At 47.8% G+C, this 16,006-nt stretch overlaps 1 protein-coding gene across 1 annotated transcript in view; it reads left to right on the top strand.

Annotated features, from left to right (window-relative positions):
• The window catches only part of LOC147717869 (uncharacterized), a 238,819-nt gene extending 223,422 nt beyond the window's left edge, over positions 1–15,397 (top strand). The window contains exon 12 of the mRNA XM_086920577.1: positions 13,457–15,397. Within this exon, the coding sequence (XP_086776703.1) occupies positions 13,457–13,515 (59 nt within the window). The 3' untranslated portion in view covers positions 13,516–15,397. The remainder of the gene's footprint in view (positions 1–13,456) is intronic.
• The last annotated feature ends 609 nt before the right edge of the window (positions 15,398–16,006 follow it).

Here is a 16,006-nt window from a genome sequence, read left to right as displayed (position 1 = left end):
TCTGTGTGGTGTCCCTTTCATTTGGTATTCAAGGGGGTTGTGTATGGTAATACAGCTGGCTTCACATGCCTTTCAGAGTTTAGCCTAAGACTGCTTTGTCCACGTTACCACTAGGATAACTGGTCTACAAGGTTGAATTACAACCATCATCATAAGGGTTGCTTGGCATGGTACAAAGTGATCACTAAGAATTAGTGAGCATTATATACCAGGCCAACTTCTCACACTGGTGAGCAGCGGATTGGGATCTGAGCTTGCTGTTGTTTTACCATTACAATCTTTGAGATTATCATTTGAAAGATCATACAGGTACCTGCTAGGTACATATAAAACAAGACTAGTATACTTAAGTTCTACTGAACTTAGTTGTTGTAGAGCAAAGGGAGTAGCACACCCTAGCTACAACTACTAGATAGGTTTAGTAGGTAAACACCAGTGTAGGTAGATTGCAACACATCCACCCACACTAGAGCAATGTCTGGAGCAGAGGGTTCCACTGGGAACATCCCTGTTGAGAGTGACCCTCCAAGGGCACCATCCAAATTTGCTATTTTTTCCTTTAAGGAATTAAGACAGCTTTGTGTCTTAAGGGGTCTGAGGACAGGGCCTTCCCCTACCACAGACCACCTTAGAGAGATCTTGGATCAGTCTGAGACTCTAAAGACCTCTAAGGCAGACCCCACAGGGAATGTTGAAGGAGGCCATCCTTCAGAGGATGACACTGTAGACACCCCTGGTCCTATCATCCTAGTAGATGAGGAAGCCTCCACCACTGGAGCTCCTCAAGTAGATGAGGAGGAAGAGGAAGAGGAAGAAGAGGAAGAGGTGGAAAGCAGTGAGTCAGATGATGACAGAAATAGTCAGGTGCTGGTCAGTAGACTGAACCAGGCTAACTTAAGCCTACTTGGGAATGAATCTGGTAACAACCTATTCAGACCCCCAGGTGGACTTAACCAGAAGCCTAGGAGGAGAAGGACTCACTCAGGTGACTCTGACAACTCCCATGCTTCTAGAGGTTCTCATGGTCACTCCAGAAAGGAGATGACTAGCCCTCAGAGAAGGGAACATGAGGCCAAGATGAGAGAGGCTGAGCTTAGGATCCAGAGGCAAGAGTTAGAGGTTGCCCTGGCCAAGGAGAAACTTGCTAGAGCAACACAGCCTAGAGAGAGTGGATTAGGATCCACTGGTGGCAGCAATATCCACAAGGATAAAGACAGGTCTTTTGATAACAGAAACCTGAGTAAGATTGTGCCCCCCTACAAAGCTGGGGATGATATCCATAAATGGATTACAGCAATGGAGAGAACCTGCAGAGTACAGCAGATCCCTCAGGAGCAGTGGGCAGCAATCTTGTGGCTCTCCTTTGAAGGTAGAGGCCGAGACAGACTCCTCACAGTTAGTGATGGGGATTCTAGAAACTACCTGGTCCTGAAGAGTGCTCTGATTGATGGGTTAGGCTTCACCACTGAACAGTACAGGTTAATGTTCAGAGATACCCAGAAGACACAGACTCAGGACTGGTCTGAATTTGTTGAGTGTGCCACTAAGGCTCTGGAGGGATGGTTGCTGGGAAGCAAGGTTACAGACTATGAAGGATTGTACAATTTGCTGATGAGAGAACAAATTTTAAATAATTGTCAGAACCAGCAGTTGCATCAACATTTGGTTGACTCAGATTTGACCTCTCCCCAAGAATTGGGAAAGAGGGCAGATAAATGGGTAAGAACCAGAGTTAAGCAAAAGAACCAGAACCAGAACCAGGGTGGTGACCAGAAGAAAACAGACCAGAAGGGTGGGGAGCAGAAATCTAAAGACCAGAAGTCTTCAACAGGGCCCCAAACTGAGACAGAGGGTGGGTCCCAAACTTCCAAGCAGAAGAAGAAAGAAGGTCAGAAGAAACCCTGGTGTAAAACTTGTAAGAACACCTCTCACTGGACAAGTGAGTGTAAAAAGGGTGGAGCCCCCAGCACTGCAGCCCCTAAGGCAACTGCACCCACTAGTACAGCTAGCAGTGCTGGTCCTCAAACCAAGGGATTAGTGGGTATCACTTTGGGAACTGAAGGAGATTCTGACTTAGTCAGAACCCTTACTCAGGCTGTTCTGATTTGTGAGGGGGACATAGATTTGACCCCTGACATAAGTCCCAGTAACCTGGGCAAATACAGACAGACGCCTTTGATCAACAATAAAGTGGCTCAAGCTTACAGGGACACATGTGCCAGTGTCACTATGGTGACACCTAACTTTGTGGACCCTGGACAATACATGCCAGGTGATGATTACCTGGTGACCAATGCCAGCAATGTCACTACTACACATAGTGTGGCACTTGTTAACTTTTCCTGGGGAGGGGTAACTGGCCTAAAAAGAGTTGTGGTTAGTGCTGATCTCCCAGTAGAATGTTTGTTGGGCAATGACCTGGAGAACTCTCTATGGTCAGAAGTTGAGTACAGGACTCATGCAGAGATGTTAGGGATATCATCACATGTCCTTGCTGTGACCAGGTCACAGGCCAAAAAGTGCCTCTCTGAACCTCAGGTCTTGGATCCTGGAACAATGGACCAAGCACCTTCCAAGAAGAAGAACAGGAGGGTTAAGGCTGTGCCTTCCCAACTGCCTACAAGTGAGGATCAGGCTTCACAGGAAACTGATCTTGAGACCCCTGAAGGAACTGTCTCTGAAGAACTTGAACCTGATCAGGTTGAGTTTCTGGGGACAGGGGGACCTTCTAGGGCAGACTTGGGGCAGGCTCAGTTAACCTGCCCTTCTCTTGAATCCCTCAGACAGCAGGCTGCTGCTGAGGCTGCTGGAAATGCTCAAGGTGCCCATAAAGTTTATTGGGATGAAGGACTCCTTTACACAGAGGGTAGAGACCCCAAGCCTGGTGCAACCAGGAGGTTGGTTATACCTCTGCAATTTAGGGGTTTCCTTCTCACCTTGGCCCATGATATTCCTTTAGCAGGACACTTAGGCCAGAACAAGACCTGGGACAGGCTTGTCCCTCACTTTCACTGGCCTCACATGTCTGAAGATACCAAGGAGTTTTGTCGCTCCTGTGAAACCTGCCAAGCCAGTGGTAAAGCAGGTGGAACAACAAAGGCCCCCCTGATACCACTACCTGTGGTGGGTGTTCCCTTTGAAAGAGTGGGGATTGATATTGTTGGTCCAATGGATCCCCCTACAGCATCTGGGCACAGATTCATACTGGTGGTAGTGGATCATGCCACCAGGTACCCAGAGGCAATTCCACTTAGGACCACAACAGCTCCTGTTGTGGCCAGGGCCTTACTTGGAGTTTTCTCCAGAGTGGGGTTACCTAAGTAGGTAATATCCGATAGAGGTGCCAACTTCATGTCAGGATATTTGACAGCTATGTGGAAGGAATGTGGTGTCAACTACAAGTTCACCACTCCTTATCACCCACAATGCAATGGGCTTGTTGAGAGATTTAACAAGACCCTAAAGGGCATGATTAAAGGATTACCTGAAAAGCTCAGGCGAAGATGGGACATCCTACTGCTCTGACTTTTGTTTGCTTACAGAGAGGTCCCTCAAAAGGGGGTTGGCTTCAGCCCCTTTGAATTGTTGTTTGGGCACCCTGTAAGAGGACCCCTGTGTCTGGTGAAGGAAGGATGGGAGTTACCTCTCAAAAAGCCTAAGCAAGACATAGTGGACTATGTACTTGGTCTCCGCTCCAGGATGGCAGAGTACATGGAAAAGGCATCCAAAAACCTTGAGGCTAGCCAAGAATTACAGAAAGCTTGGCATGACCAAAAGGCTGTCCTTGTTGAATTTCAGCCTGGACAGAAGGTATGGGTGTTGGAGCCAGTGGCCCCAGCAGCACTCCAAGACAAATGGTCTGGACCCCATACAATTCTGGAGAAGAAGGGAGAGGTTACCTACTTGGTGGACCTAGGAACTCCCCGGAGCCCCCACAGGGTGCTCCATGTAAACAGATTGAAGGCATATGTCAGCAGGGCAGACATGGGCTTGCTCATGGCTACAGATGAGGGACAGGAGGAAGAGAGTGACCCTCTCCCAGACCTGCTCACTCAGAACCCTGAGGATGGCTCAGTTGATGGTGTGGCCTTAGGTGGCAGCCTCACTGAACATCAGCAACATGACTGCAGACAAGTTCTACAGGCATACAGGCATATGTTCTCATTGACACCCAGTCAGACTAACTGGTGTACACATGTGGTGGACACTGGTGACAGTCTTCCTGTAAAGAGCAAGATTTACAGGCAACCTGACCACGTCAGGGACTGTATAAAGACTGAGGTGCAAAAGATGCTGGAATTAGGTGTCATTGAGCCTTCAGAGAGACCTTGGGCTAGCCCAGTGGTTCTGGTCCCCAAACCTCACACCAAAGATGGCAAGAGAGAGATGAGGTTCTGTGTGGATTACAGAGGACTCAATGCTGTCACCAGGACAGATGCACACCCTATTCCAAGGGCAGATGAGCTCATTGACAAGTTGGCTTCTGCCAAATATTTGAGCACATTTGACTTGACAGCTGGCTATTGGCAAATCAGGTTAGCTGAGGAGTCTAAAGCCAAAACAGCATTTTCTACCCCTAGTGGGCATTATCAGTTTGTGGTGATGCCATTTGGTTTGAAAAATGCACCTGCCACCTTCCAAAGGTTGGTGAATCAAGTCCTCACTGGGTTGGATGACTTTTGTGCAGCTTATCTGGATGATATTGCTGTCTTTAGCTCCACCTGGGAGGATCACCTGGTCCACCTGAAGGAAGTACTTGAGGCTCTGCAGAAGGCAGGCCTCACTATCAAGGCAACAAAGTGCCAGATAGGGCAGAGCAAGGTTGTATACCTGGGCCACCTTGTAGGTGGAGGCCAAGTTCAACCACTGGAGAGTAAGATCCAGACCATCAAGGACTGGTCCCCTCCAACTACCCAGACTCAGGTCAGAGCTTTCTTGGGCCTGACTGGGTACTACAGGAAGTTTGTTAAGAACTATGGGTCCATTGTGACCCCTCTTAATGATCTGACATCTAAGAAGATGCCCAAAAAGGTTCAGTGGACAGAAATCTGTCAAAAGGCATTTGATGACCTGAAGAAGGCCATGTGCTCTGCACCTATCCTGAAGAGTCCTGACTACTCAAGAGAGTTCATTGTCCAAACAGATGCTTCTGAGTTGGGAGTGGGAGCAGTGCTTTCACAGCTTAATGTAGATGGCCAGGACCAGTCCATTGCTTTCATTAGCAGAAGGCTGACCCCCAGAGAGAAACGTTGGTCAGCTATAGAGAGGGAGGCCTTTGCTGTGGTGTGGGCCCTGAAGAAGTTGAGGCCATACTTGTTTGGTACTCACTTCAAGATTCAGACTGACCATAAGCCCCTCTTATGGCTTAATCAGATGAAGGGTGAAAACCCCAAACTACTCAGGTGGTCCATTTCCCTACAGGGGATGGACTTTACAGTGGAGCACCGCCCAGGGACTGACCATGGCAACGCAGATGGTCTCTCCAGGTACTTCCACTTAGAACATGAAGACACAACTGGTCAAGGTTAGTCTAATGTCCCTGCGTTTGGGGGGGGGGTTATGTAGGAGAGTAGGGTCTGCTATCCTATGGTCACCCCAAATTTTTGCTTTTTGCTTCACTGGTTTCTGACTTAATGTGGCTGTGGGCCTGCTAATCAGACCCACAGCCTGCTGTTCTCTCTCTAAATTACTGACAATGCACTTTAGGTGCATTACGAATTGGAACTGGTTCACCTTATGAGCCCCTGCAGTAGTGTACCCTAGGTACCCAGGGCATGGGTGTATCCAAGGCCTACCAGGGGCTGCAGCATGTATTGTGCCACCCCTGGCCTGGCCTCCATATTTGACACAACTGGCTGATCACTCAGCTGGGGTAAGTTGGTGTAATCACCTCTTACTTAGGTACAGTATGTCTGTGCCTAACCCTAAACTGGACACATATGTTCCTATCAGCCACTCCTATGGAAGGCCTCATCAATCCTGGAGGCAGAGTGCTTGGAAATATATGAGATGGTGCTCTAACATGAGCTGAGCCTGTCTGCATCTGTCGGGAACCACTCCCTAAGCTGTTCCGGGATATTGCCATACCATATACTCTTAAGTGCATTATAATCCTCGCGGTTAAATGCTATCTTTGGTTTGGCTTTATCAAAACATGTCGAGTAAGGTGTCATACGAATTGGAATACTATCCCCTCACTAGTTCTGGCGACGGGGATAGCATTCCACCCTTCTAGAGGGACACGACATGTGTGTAGCCTTAACCCCGGTTAAAGTTAAACAGAGCCTCAGCATCACAAAATGGATGCTGCCACCACAGACACGAGTCTGGCCTCCTGCTGCTGACCGAAACTCGGCAGATGGTGGCCTGGACAAAGGGTTTCCTGCCTTGGGAGGTGCGAGCACCACCCCAGACAGGGTTTTGTGTATTGGGTAGGACAGGGCTGAATAGAATCAGACATGCCCGGGGCACACAAGTAGTCCCCGTGCATAGGCCAGTCCAAACCGGTCCTGGGACTTTCCAGACCCAGGCTTGGCGCGGAACTGGACAAAGTAAAGGGGGTGTAACCGCCCCCCTTCCTGGTTCCACCCAGAAGAGGGACCTAGTAGGTGATCCACCCCTCAGATTAGGAATAAGAGGGGGAGCAGTGTGATTGCACAGCAGATCATCCTGAATCAACTTTACACGAAGAAGAAGACTGGACTTCGACATTCTGCTGCACTGAAGACTGAAGAGAATCTCCCTTGTGGCCTAGGAGTGGCCACCCTGTGAACACAGGTACCAACCAGCAACTCGACGTCTGCTTTGCCGCCGCCTCCCGCCGGAGCCCGAGCCCAGAGCCCAACAAGAACCAGACTCCCAGACCTCTCCGAGCCCGATCCACAGTCCCTGGAAAGAAGGGACCCGTGGAGGCACCGAGTGACGTGGGACCAGACCTCTTGGAAGACACTCGAAAAGCTGACTGCGCAGCTTCTGAGGCATCCTCGACGTTGTGCTTTGGGGATTGTGAACCCCCACCACCGAGCAGCCCTTGCACCGAAGATCAGCCCTCCAGCATCTCCACGATCTGCGTGGGGCCCTTTTGCATTGTGCCACTCGACGCGCCATCCCGGCCACTAGCCACGTGGTCAGCGGCCATCTTGGCAACGAAACCGACGATTTACACAGCAGGTCTGGTTGCTCTAGACCTAACCAAGCTACTGTAAAAAGGAGCACCCGCTCTGACCTTGCTGGTCCGAGTGATAAGCATCTTTCAACTTCTGCGTGGCTTGCATTTGCCAAGGCCTGTTTGCTCCGATCAGGTCGCCGACACCGCCAACAGCGAGAAACCTACGTGGGACAGCTCGTGACCGACTCCTGGACGTCCTCGACCCCGGGTATCCACGTGGCTGCAGAAAGAAGCTACCCGACAACGCCTGTTTGCACCCGACATCGCCTGGTTCCAATCTGGTTCCACGGTAGTCACTGGCTAGTGACTTTGAACACTGTCCGCTCTGCTTTCAGGTCTTCACATCTTTAGATCCACCCTTGGATCCACCGGAACTCTTCACATCGAGCCGCCTGCAGCATCTTCAGCTCCAAGCATCATCGACCAGTGTGACGAAACCCGACACTACTTCGACCCTGTGCACCCGCTTCCTGTGGGTGAGGTAACTCAGCTCCGCCAGTGCTCCTGCACTGGTACACATCTCAAGGGCCTGTGTCTTAAGTTTCAGCTCCGTAGGTCACTCGGAAGGTTCCTAACTTTCTAACTTTGTACTTTTTACGCACCATAGACTTTGCATTGGAAAGTGCGTGCACTTTGAACACTGCACCCGAGTCCCGTGGGCCTTTTCCGACTTAATCCTTGCTAGTCTCGAATAGCTCCAGCGATTCCCAAGGCCCTAGGCCTGTTCCCTTTCCTCTTGGTATCTCTTATACCACTTTCTTAGTATATGGTTTAGGTGGCCCCTAGGGCTCATCCATATTGTGCAACTTTTGTGTATTTTAAACTGTCTTGTGATTTAACGCTGTGCTTCTGTGCTCATAAAGAGTCCAGGGGATTTTATAGTTAATAAATCAATATATATTTTCAATATATATCTGTGTGGTGTCCCTTTCATTTGGTATTCAAGGGGGTTGTGTATGGTAATACAGCTGGCTTCACATGCCTTTCAGAGTTTAGCCTAAGACTGCTTTGTCCACGTTACCACTAGGATAACTGGTCTACAAGGTTGAATTACAACCATCATCATAAGGGTTGCTTGGCATGGTACAAAGTGATCACTAAGAATTAGTGAGCATTATATACCAGGCCAACTTCTCACACCCACCAGTCAGAGGGCGCCAGTATTATGGGGGAGAAATGTAGACCATCATAATTCCAGTGGGGACTCCATCGATAATCATGGAATTCAGTCCGTAGCGCGTGCGACCGTCAGCAGGTTCCGCCCTTTTGCATTGTGCCACTCGACGCGCCATCCCGGCCACTAGCCACGTGGTCAGCGGCCATCTTGGCGACGAAACCGAAGAACTACACTACGGGTCTGGTTGCTCCAGACTTGCCCTAGCTCCTGTAAAAAGGAGCACCCGTTCTGACCTTGCTGGTCCGAGTGTTAAGCCTTTTTTGACTCCTGCGTGGCTTGCATTAGCCACGGCTTGTTTGCTTTGATCAAGTTGCCCACACCGCCAACAGCGAGAAGCCTGCGTGGGACAGCTCGTGACCGACTCCTGGACGTCCTCGACCCCCGGTGTCCACGTGGCTGTAGAGAGAAGCTACACCTCAACGCCTGTTTGCACTCGACTTCGCCTGGTTCCAATGTGGTTCCACGGTAGTCACTGGCTAGTGACTTTGAACATTGTCCCCTCTGCTTTCAGGTCTTCACATCTTCAGATCCACCCTTGGATCCACCGAAACTCTTCACATCGAGCCGCCTGCAGCATCTTCAGCTCCAAGCACCATCGACCAGCGTGACGAAACCCGACACTACTTCGACCCTATGCACCCGCTTCCTGTGGGTGAGGTAACTCAGCTCCGCCGGTGTTCCTACACTGGTACACATCTCTAGGGCCTGTGTCTCAAGTCTCAGCGTTCTAGGTCACTCAGAAGGTTCCGAACTAACTAACTTTGTACTTTTTACGCACCATAGACTTTGCATTGGTGAGTGCGTGCACTTTAAACACTGCACCCGAGTCCCGCGGGCCTTTCCCGACTTAGTCACTGCTAGTCCCGAACAGCTCCAGCGATTCCCAAGGCCCTAGGCCTGTTTCCTTTCAGATTGGTATCTCTTATACCACTTTCTTAGTATATGGTTTAGGTGGCCCCTAGGGCTCATCCATATTGTGCAACTTTTGTGTATTTTAAACTGTCTTGTGTTTAACGCTTGTGCTTCTGTGCTCATAAAGAGTCCAGGGGATACTTTTAGTTAATAAATCAATATATATTTTCAATATATATCTGTGTGGTGTCCTTTCATTTGGTATTCAAGGGGGTTGTGTATGGTAATACACCTGGCTTCACATGCCTTTCAGAGTTTAGCCTAATACTGCTTTGTCCACGTTACCACTAGGATAACTGGTCTATAAGGTTGACTTACAACCAATATCATAAGGGTTGCTTGGCATGGTACAAAGTGATCACTAGAATTAGTGAGCATTATATACCAGGCCAACTTCTCACACTGCCAACTTAGGGCGAACAAAGCGATGCAAAAGGGGATGATGGACGGAGCGTTTGAGCTAATCAAAAACTCACCCCCAGTCAACTGATCTGGGTTTAATACATCACCATTCTTTAGCTCTCTCAGCCACCCCAGTTCAGACATGGCCATATGCAAATCAGTCTGACCCTGTGCCTCATGGGAACAGTCCAGCCCGAACTGCCAAGTCATGTCTTTCCTGGACCGGAAACAAGCATCCTGGGACTGGTTTCAGATTCATAATCCTCATCAGCCAGGCTGTATTGAATCCAGTGGCCAAGTGAGCAAGGGACTCACGTCTGAGCATACCCTGCCAACTTAGGGCAAACAAAGCGATACAAAAGGGGATGATGGACGGAGCGTTTGAGCAAATCAAACACTCACCCCCAGTCAACTGGTTTGGGTTTAATCCATCACCATTTTTTAGCTCACTCAGCCAACCCAGTTCAGACATGGCCATATGCAAATCAGTCTGACCCTGTGCCTCATGGGAACAGTCCAGCCCAAACTGACAAGTCATGACTTCCCTGGACCGGAAACTAGCATCCTGGGACCGGTTTTGGATTCATAATCCTCATCAGCCAGGCTGTCTTGAATCCAGTGGCCAAGTGAGCAAGGGACTCACGTCTGAGCATACCCTGCCAACTTAGGGCAAACAAAGCGATACAAAAGGGGATGATGGACGGAGTGTTTGAGCAAATCAAACACTCACCCTCAGTCAACTGATCTGGGTTTAATCCATCACCATTCTTTAGCTCACTCAGCCACCCCAGTTCAGACATGGCCATATGCAAATTAGTCTGACCCTGGGCCTCCTGGGAACAGTCCAGCCGGAACTGCCAAGTCATGTCTTCCCTGGACCGGAAACAAGCATCCTGAGACCGGTTTCGGATTCATAATCCTCATCAGTCAGGCTGTCTTGAATCCAGTGGCCTAGTGAGCAAGGGACTCACGTCTGAGCATACCCTGCCAACTTAGGGCGAACAAAGCGATACAAAAGGGGATGATGGACGGAGCGTTTGAGCAAATCAAACACTCACCCCCAGTCAACTGATCTAGGTGTAATCCATCACCATTCTTTAGCTCACTCAGCTACCCCAGTTCAGACATGGCCATATCCTTATGGGCAGAAAAGCAGTATCCTTTTAAACAGAGTGCATGTGGCTGAGCTAGGTTGGCCAGCTGTAGCTACTGCTGAGGACAAAGTAAATTGGTCCTTGGGAGTACCACATGAATCAAACAGCTGTGCCTATTTGTACTTAACGTTTTTGTGAGTGTGCTCCATTCTTGTAAAGAAATTAACTATTGCCTGTATTTTCCTCCTTCAGGCCACTTCAATTCTAGATTATTCTCAGCCTCACCATCCGTTTCATTCCATCGTGACTCAGGTCACCCTTCATCCCATCTTCTTCCCAACCATATCTTTCTCAGATGTGGAAACTCCACAAATCTAGAACATTCACAACCAGACTATTTACAGCCCTATGTACAGTCATGCATACATGGACACACACATGTCCAGCGAGCAGGTCCAGCTCTATTGTGCTGCTTGAACCGCTCTGCTTCCTCCCTGTTTTTCTGAATGTTTTCTCCTGCTTCCCCCAATTTTTTTTACTGCTTTCTCCTTCCTTTGCCCATGTTTTTCTGGTTGTTTTCTCCTGCTTTTGCCTTATTTTTTTACTGCTTTCTCTTTCCTTTCCCCCATTTTTCTGAGTGCTTTCTCCTGCTTTTCCCTATTATTTTACTGCTTTCTCCTTCATTTTCTCCTGTTTTTCTGAGTACTTATCTTGTATTTGTCTTGTTTTGTTACTGCTTTCTCCTTCCTTTCTCCCATTTTTCTGAGTACTTTCTCCTGATTTTCCCTAATTTTTACTGCTTTCTTCTTACTTCCCCATTTTATTGAGTGCTTTTACTACTTTTGCCTCATTTTTTACTGCTTTCTTCTTCCCCACCCCCATTTGCCTGAGTGCTTTTTCCTGCTTTCCATAGTTTTTTCACTGCTTCTCCCTGTTTTTTACTCATTTGCTGTTCCCGCCTGATGCCTGTATTCCCACCTAGCTCTGTCCACTGCCTCCCAGCGCATCTCCCTCCTCCCAGGACCTACTTAATGGAGGCCGCTGCCTGAACCCATTGAGCATGCACCAGGCCAAGCTCTCCGGTGCTGTTGCACCGCTCTTCTTTCTCCTAATTTTGCTGAATGCTTTCTCATGCTTTTGCCTCATTTTTTACTGCTTTCTCCTTCCTTTACTCCTGTGTCTCTGAGTGCTTTCTCTTACCTAAATGTTTTACTGTTTTCACCTTCCTTCCCTGTTTTTCAGAGTGCTTTCTTTTGCTTTTGACTCTTTCTTTACTGCTTTCTACGTGAAGCAGTTAGCATCTCCAGTGCCTTGATACCCTTGCGGGTGATTTGTCTTGCTTTATAACTCCTGATTGATTGATTGTGTGACGAACCATATCACCTCCATCATGCTGATTCTTGTAGCCCAGCTACCTTCCCTGACACCCCCTTCAAATGGCTTAAATAAAATAAAAAAAGCTTTGACTGGTAAAAATTAAATCAATCAGGTGTTTGTTAAGCATGACTACTCACCCGTAAGGGTCTCAAGGAGCTGGGGGATGGGGATGGGGGGTCTCAGGTTCCAGTCCATCAAGGAGGGTGTCTGTCGAAGAGGCAGGTTTTGAGGTTTCTTGCGAAGATAGGGAGCGATGTTATCTGTCTGAGGTGGGGCGGAAGGTCGTTCCAGGCTCTGGCCACGCAGAAGGAGGATCGGCCTCCCGATCAGGTCTTTCTGGTGTGGGGGGCCACGGCATAGGAGAGTTGGGCTGATTGTAGGGTCCTTTGGGGTGCGTAGAATTTGAGTCGGCTGTTCAGGTATGCTGGTCCGGTGTCGTGGAGGGCCTTGTGAGCATGGGTTAGCATCTTAAAGGTGATTCTAGCTTCGATGGGGAACCAGTGGGGTGTGGGCAGGTGCTGGGAGGTGTGGCAGTATCTTGGCAGGTTGAGGACCAGTCTTGTGGTGGCGTTGTGGATGTTCTGTAGCTTGCAGTGAGGTTTTTGTTGAGTGCATTGCCGTAGTCGAGCCTGCTGGTGACCATGGCATGAGTGACGGTCTTTCTGTGTTTGAGGGGGATCCATTTGAAGGTCTTACGTAGGAGGCGGAGGGTGTGGAAGCAGGAGGACGAGACAGAGTTGATCTGGCAGTCCATTTTGTGCTTTGAGTCCAGGATGATTCCCAGGTTGCGTGCGTGGTCCGTGGGGGTGGGCGGGCTTCCACCAGGTGTCGTTCCAGGCATCGGGGTTTGGGCCCATGATGAGTACTTCCGTTTTGTTGGGGTTTAGTTGTAGGCAGCTGTTTTTCATCCATTTGGCGACAGCTTCCATGCCTTCTTGAAAGTTGTGTCTGGCGGTGTTGGGTTCGTTGGATAGAGAGAGGATGAGTTCGGTGTCGTCTGAGTATGACACAATGTTGAGTCCATAGGTTCTGAAGATGGGGGTGAGAGGAGCCATGTAAACTGTAAATACATTAAAAACATAACCCAATAAACTCTCAGAAGAAGAAAGGATAATACAAAGCAGCTACATTTTCAAAAAGGTGAGACTTAGTGTGGCTATTTAAATGGAAATAGTAACAGATTTCAAAGTGAAGGCAGTGTTTGGAAGGAGGTCATTCAACAAACTTCCATAGCTGCTCTAGTCTGCAAACTACCCTATGTGATCAGATGCCTAAAACATGTTTCCTTTGGCTTAACACCATCCAATTCTTTTCTCCTTTCTCCAGATCTAAACACAAATACCACAGATACAAATACATGGGTATCCAACTGTACAGCACCCTGAGAACCCGAATCTCAAATGCTCCTTTTCCGGCTTTGACACATTTGCTTGGGCATTTGCTTTCCTGGATGGGAACCAGCAGTCTCCAGAGAGCAGCACGAAGAAGGGATGCTGATTCACCAAATGTGAAGGGCAGGGAAAGTCCCATCATGAACCCTTTCACTCCTGATGACATTCCACGATTGATCAATGGTCTCATCGTTAGACCATCACCAGCCTCCTGTAGGAGAAGGAGTAGACAAAACAAAGTAACAGGGCTCTGAGCCCTGTTTATCTTTTCTTACAGATTTTATGGTTCCTTGGGTCAGGCCTAGCAAGTGTAGCTCTGGAGTGGGTGGGTCCAGGGGGCAGCTTGCCTCCTCACGGTAAGCAACCATGACAACGCGGGCTTTACCTCGTGCTGCCAGTACGACGCTGCTTTTACAACGCAAGTCGTTACAACGTCTTGCGCTGGAGGGCGCTGTTAGAAAAGAAATAGTTTAATTTTCTATTCCAACATCTTCCCTACTGTAACGTGGGCTGGAGTTGGAATAGAAAATTAAACTATTCCACTATCCAGCGCCTACAGCGCAAGTCGTTGTAACAACTTGCGTTGTAAAAGCAGCGTCGTAATGGCAGCGCGGGGTAAAAGCCCGCGTTGTCATGTCATACATCCCTCCTCACACAGAGGACCAGGGTATTTTAAGAAGACTTTGAAAAATATGAACTCTAGACAAAAAAACTATTGACTACAGAAGAAGTTTAATGACACAATTAACCGTAGATAACAAAGGCTGTTCACGACCTTAAGCCTCAAGAAGAATATGCCTCTTTTTTCTGCAGCCTGTCACCCCGCATGTTGTTACAACGCGGATGTTACCACAACTGCGTTGTAACAACGCATACCATTACCCTGCAAGTCTTAACAACGCCTTGCGGAGGGGGCGATGAATGTTCGAATAGTATAATTTACTATTCCAACTCCAGTCTGTGCAGACAGTAGGGAAGGTGTTGGATTTTAAATCCAACACCTTCTCCCCCTCCGCAAGTTGTTGTTACGACTTGCGAAGTAATGGTGTGTGTTGTTACCATGCAGTCGTTGTAACGACCGCGTTGTAACAACGTATACCATTACCCCGCAAATCGTAACAAAGACTTGCGGAGAGGGGGCACTGGATGCTGAAATAGTGGTAATGACCGCGTTGTAACAACATGCCGGGTGACGGGCTGCAGAAAAAAGAGGCATATCCCTTGAGGGTAAAGAACCCTGATTACGAAACCGTCACCATGCATGTTGTTACAATGCGGTCGTTGTAACGACCACGTTGTAACAACATGCGGGGAGATGGTTTCGTAATCAGGGTTGGTTACCCTGAAGAAGAGCGGTGTACTTCTGGACTCTGGCAAGACTATTTTGGTATATATATCTTGATGGTATATATATCTTTAAGGAAAATAGATGTGGAGTGAAGAATCCTAAATCTATAATTACCTATTTGCACTTACCTTCTTGAAATCTGTGACACAAAATTCTGTTTACACAATATTTATTTTGCCAATATTCTGTCAGTGGTACCCATGGGAGGGGTTTGTTTAGGATGTCACTATCGCTTCAGCATACATGTTGCTTATTTATAATTTGTAACTATTATTGGGTTCAGGATAGCTTTAAGATGCTAAACAAGAAACTAACATGTGAACATTAAGTATAAATTGACTGCAATAGCTATAGAAAGTAGATTATGATGTGAGGAACCTGGAGGTGTTAGCAGGAGAAGCTACTGACACTTAGGACAACAGTCCAGACCAAGCCCTGAAGGGGTTGAAACATGTTGCTGGCCATCTCTCTTATGTGGCAAACTTAGCATGGTTTGTGAGCAATAAAATGTTGGTACTACAGCGCTTATCCAGTTTGTCAGTTCTTCCTTGGAATTCAACAGAAGAATCCATATGAGTTTAACTATCGAGGAACACATTACATGATGCCCATTATGTATTTATGTTATGTTTATTTTGTTACCATGAAGCAGTGCTAAATGTTTATTGAAAATGTTAAGTTTAATATCGGTTGACTTGTGAAAATAACATTTAAAAAGTTAATAGCAAAGACATATAAACACAAAAAGGTGAAGACAATCTTATAGAGAAACATGAATTCAAAATAATAGTATTCACATACATATACACTGTAACATAAACGTGCAGAAACACAAAGCAAAATTTAACATATTAAGGACACTTTCGTTTGAACATGCGCATAACCACAGGCACATAGAGTCAGATGTACAAAGACATATGGACACTCACACATGAAAACATGTAGTCAGACGTAGACACAAGTACATGCTCCCCTGGTTGAATAGATTGAGAACCCCTAATTGATTAAGCAAAATGTTTTATTTAACCCAGCTCAAGGGGTCACGTGGCAGGCACCAGCTATTGGTCCACAGCAGTGGTGGTTGGGGTCCCTTGCCTCTTGTGTCCCCCACTATGGAGATCCAAAGTGAAAGCACAG

The sequence above is a fragment of the Lissotriton vulgaris genome, chromosome 5 (assembly GCF_964263255.1).
Source record: "Lissotriton vulgaris chromosome 5, aLisVul1.2, whole genome shotgun sequence".
In the NCBI taxonomy this organism is placed as follows: domain Eukaryota; kingdom Metazoa; phylum Chordata; class Amphibia; order Caudata; family Salamandridae; genus Lissotriton; species Lissotriton vulgaris.
Note: the sequence above shows the minus strand (reverse complement) of the source record. Positions and strands in the feature narration are given on the sequence as shown.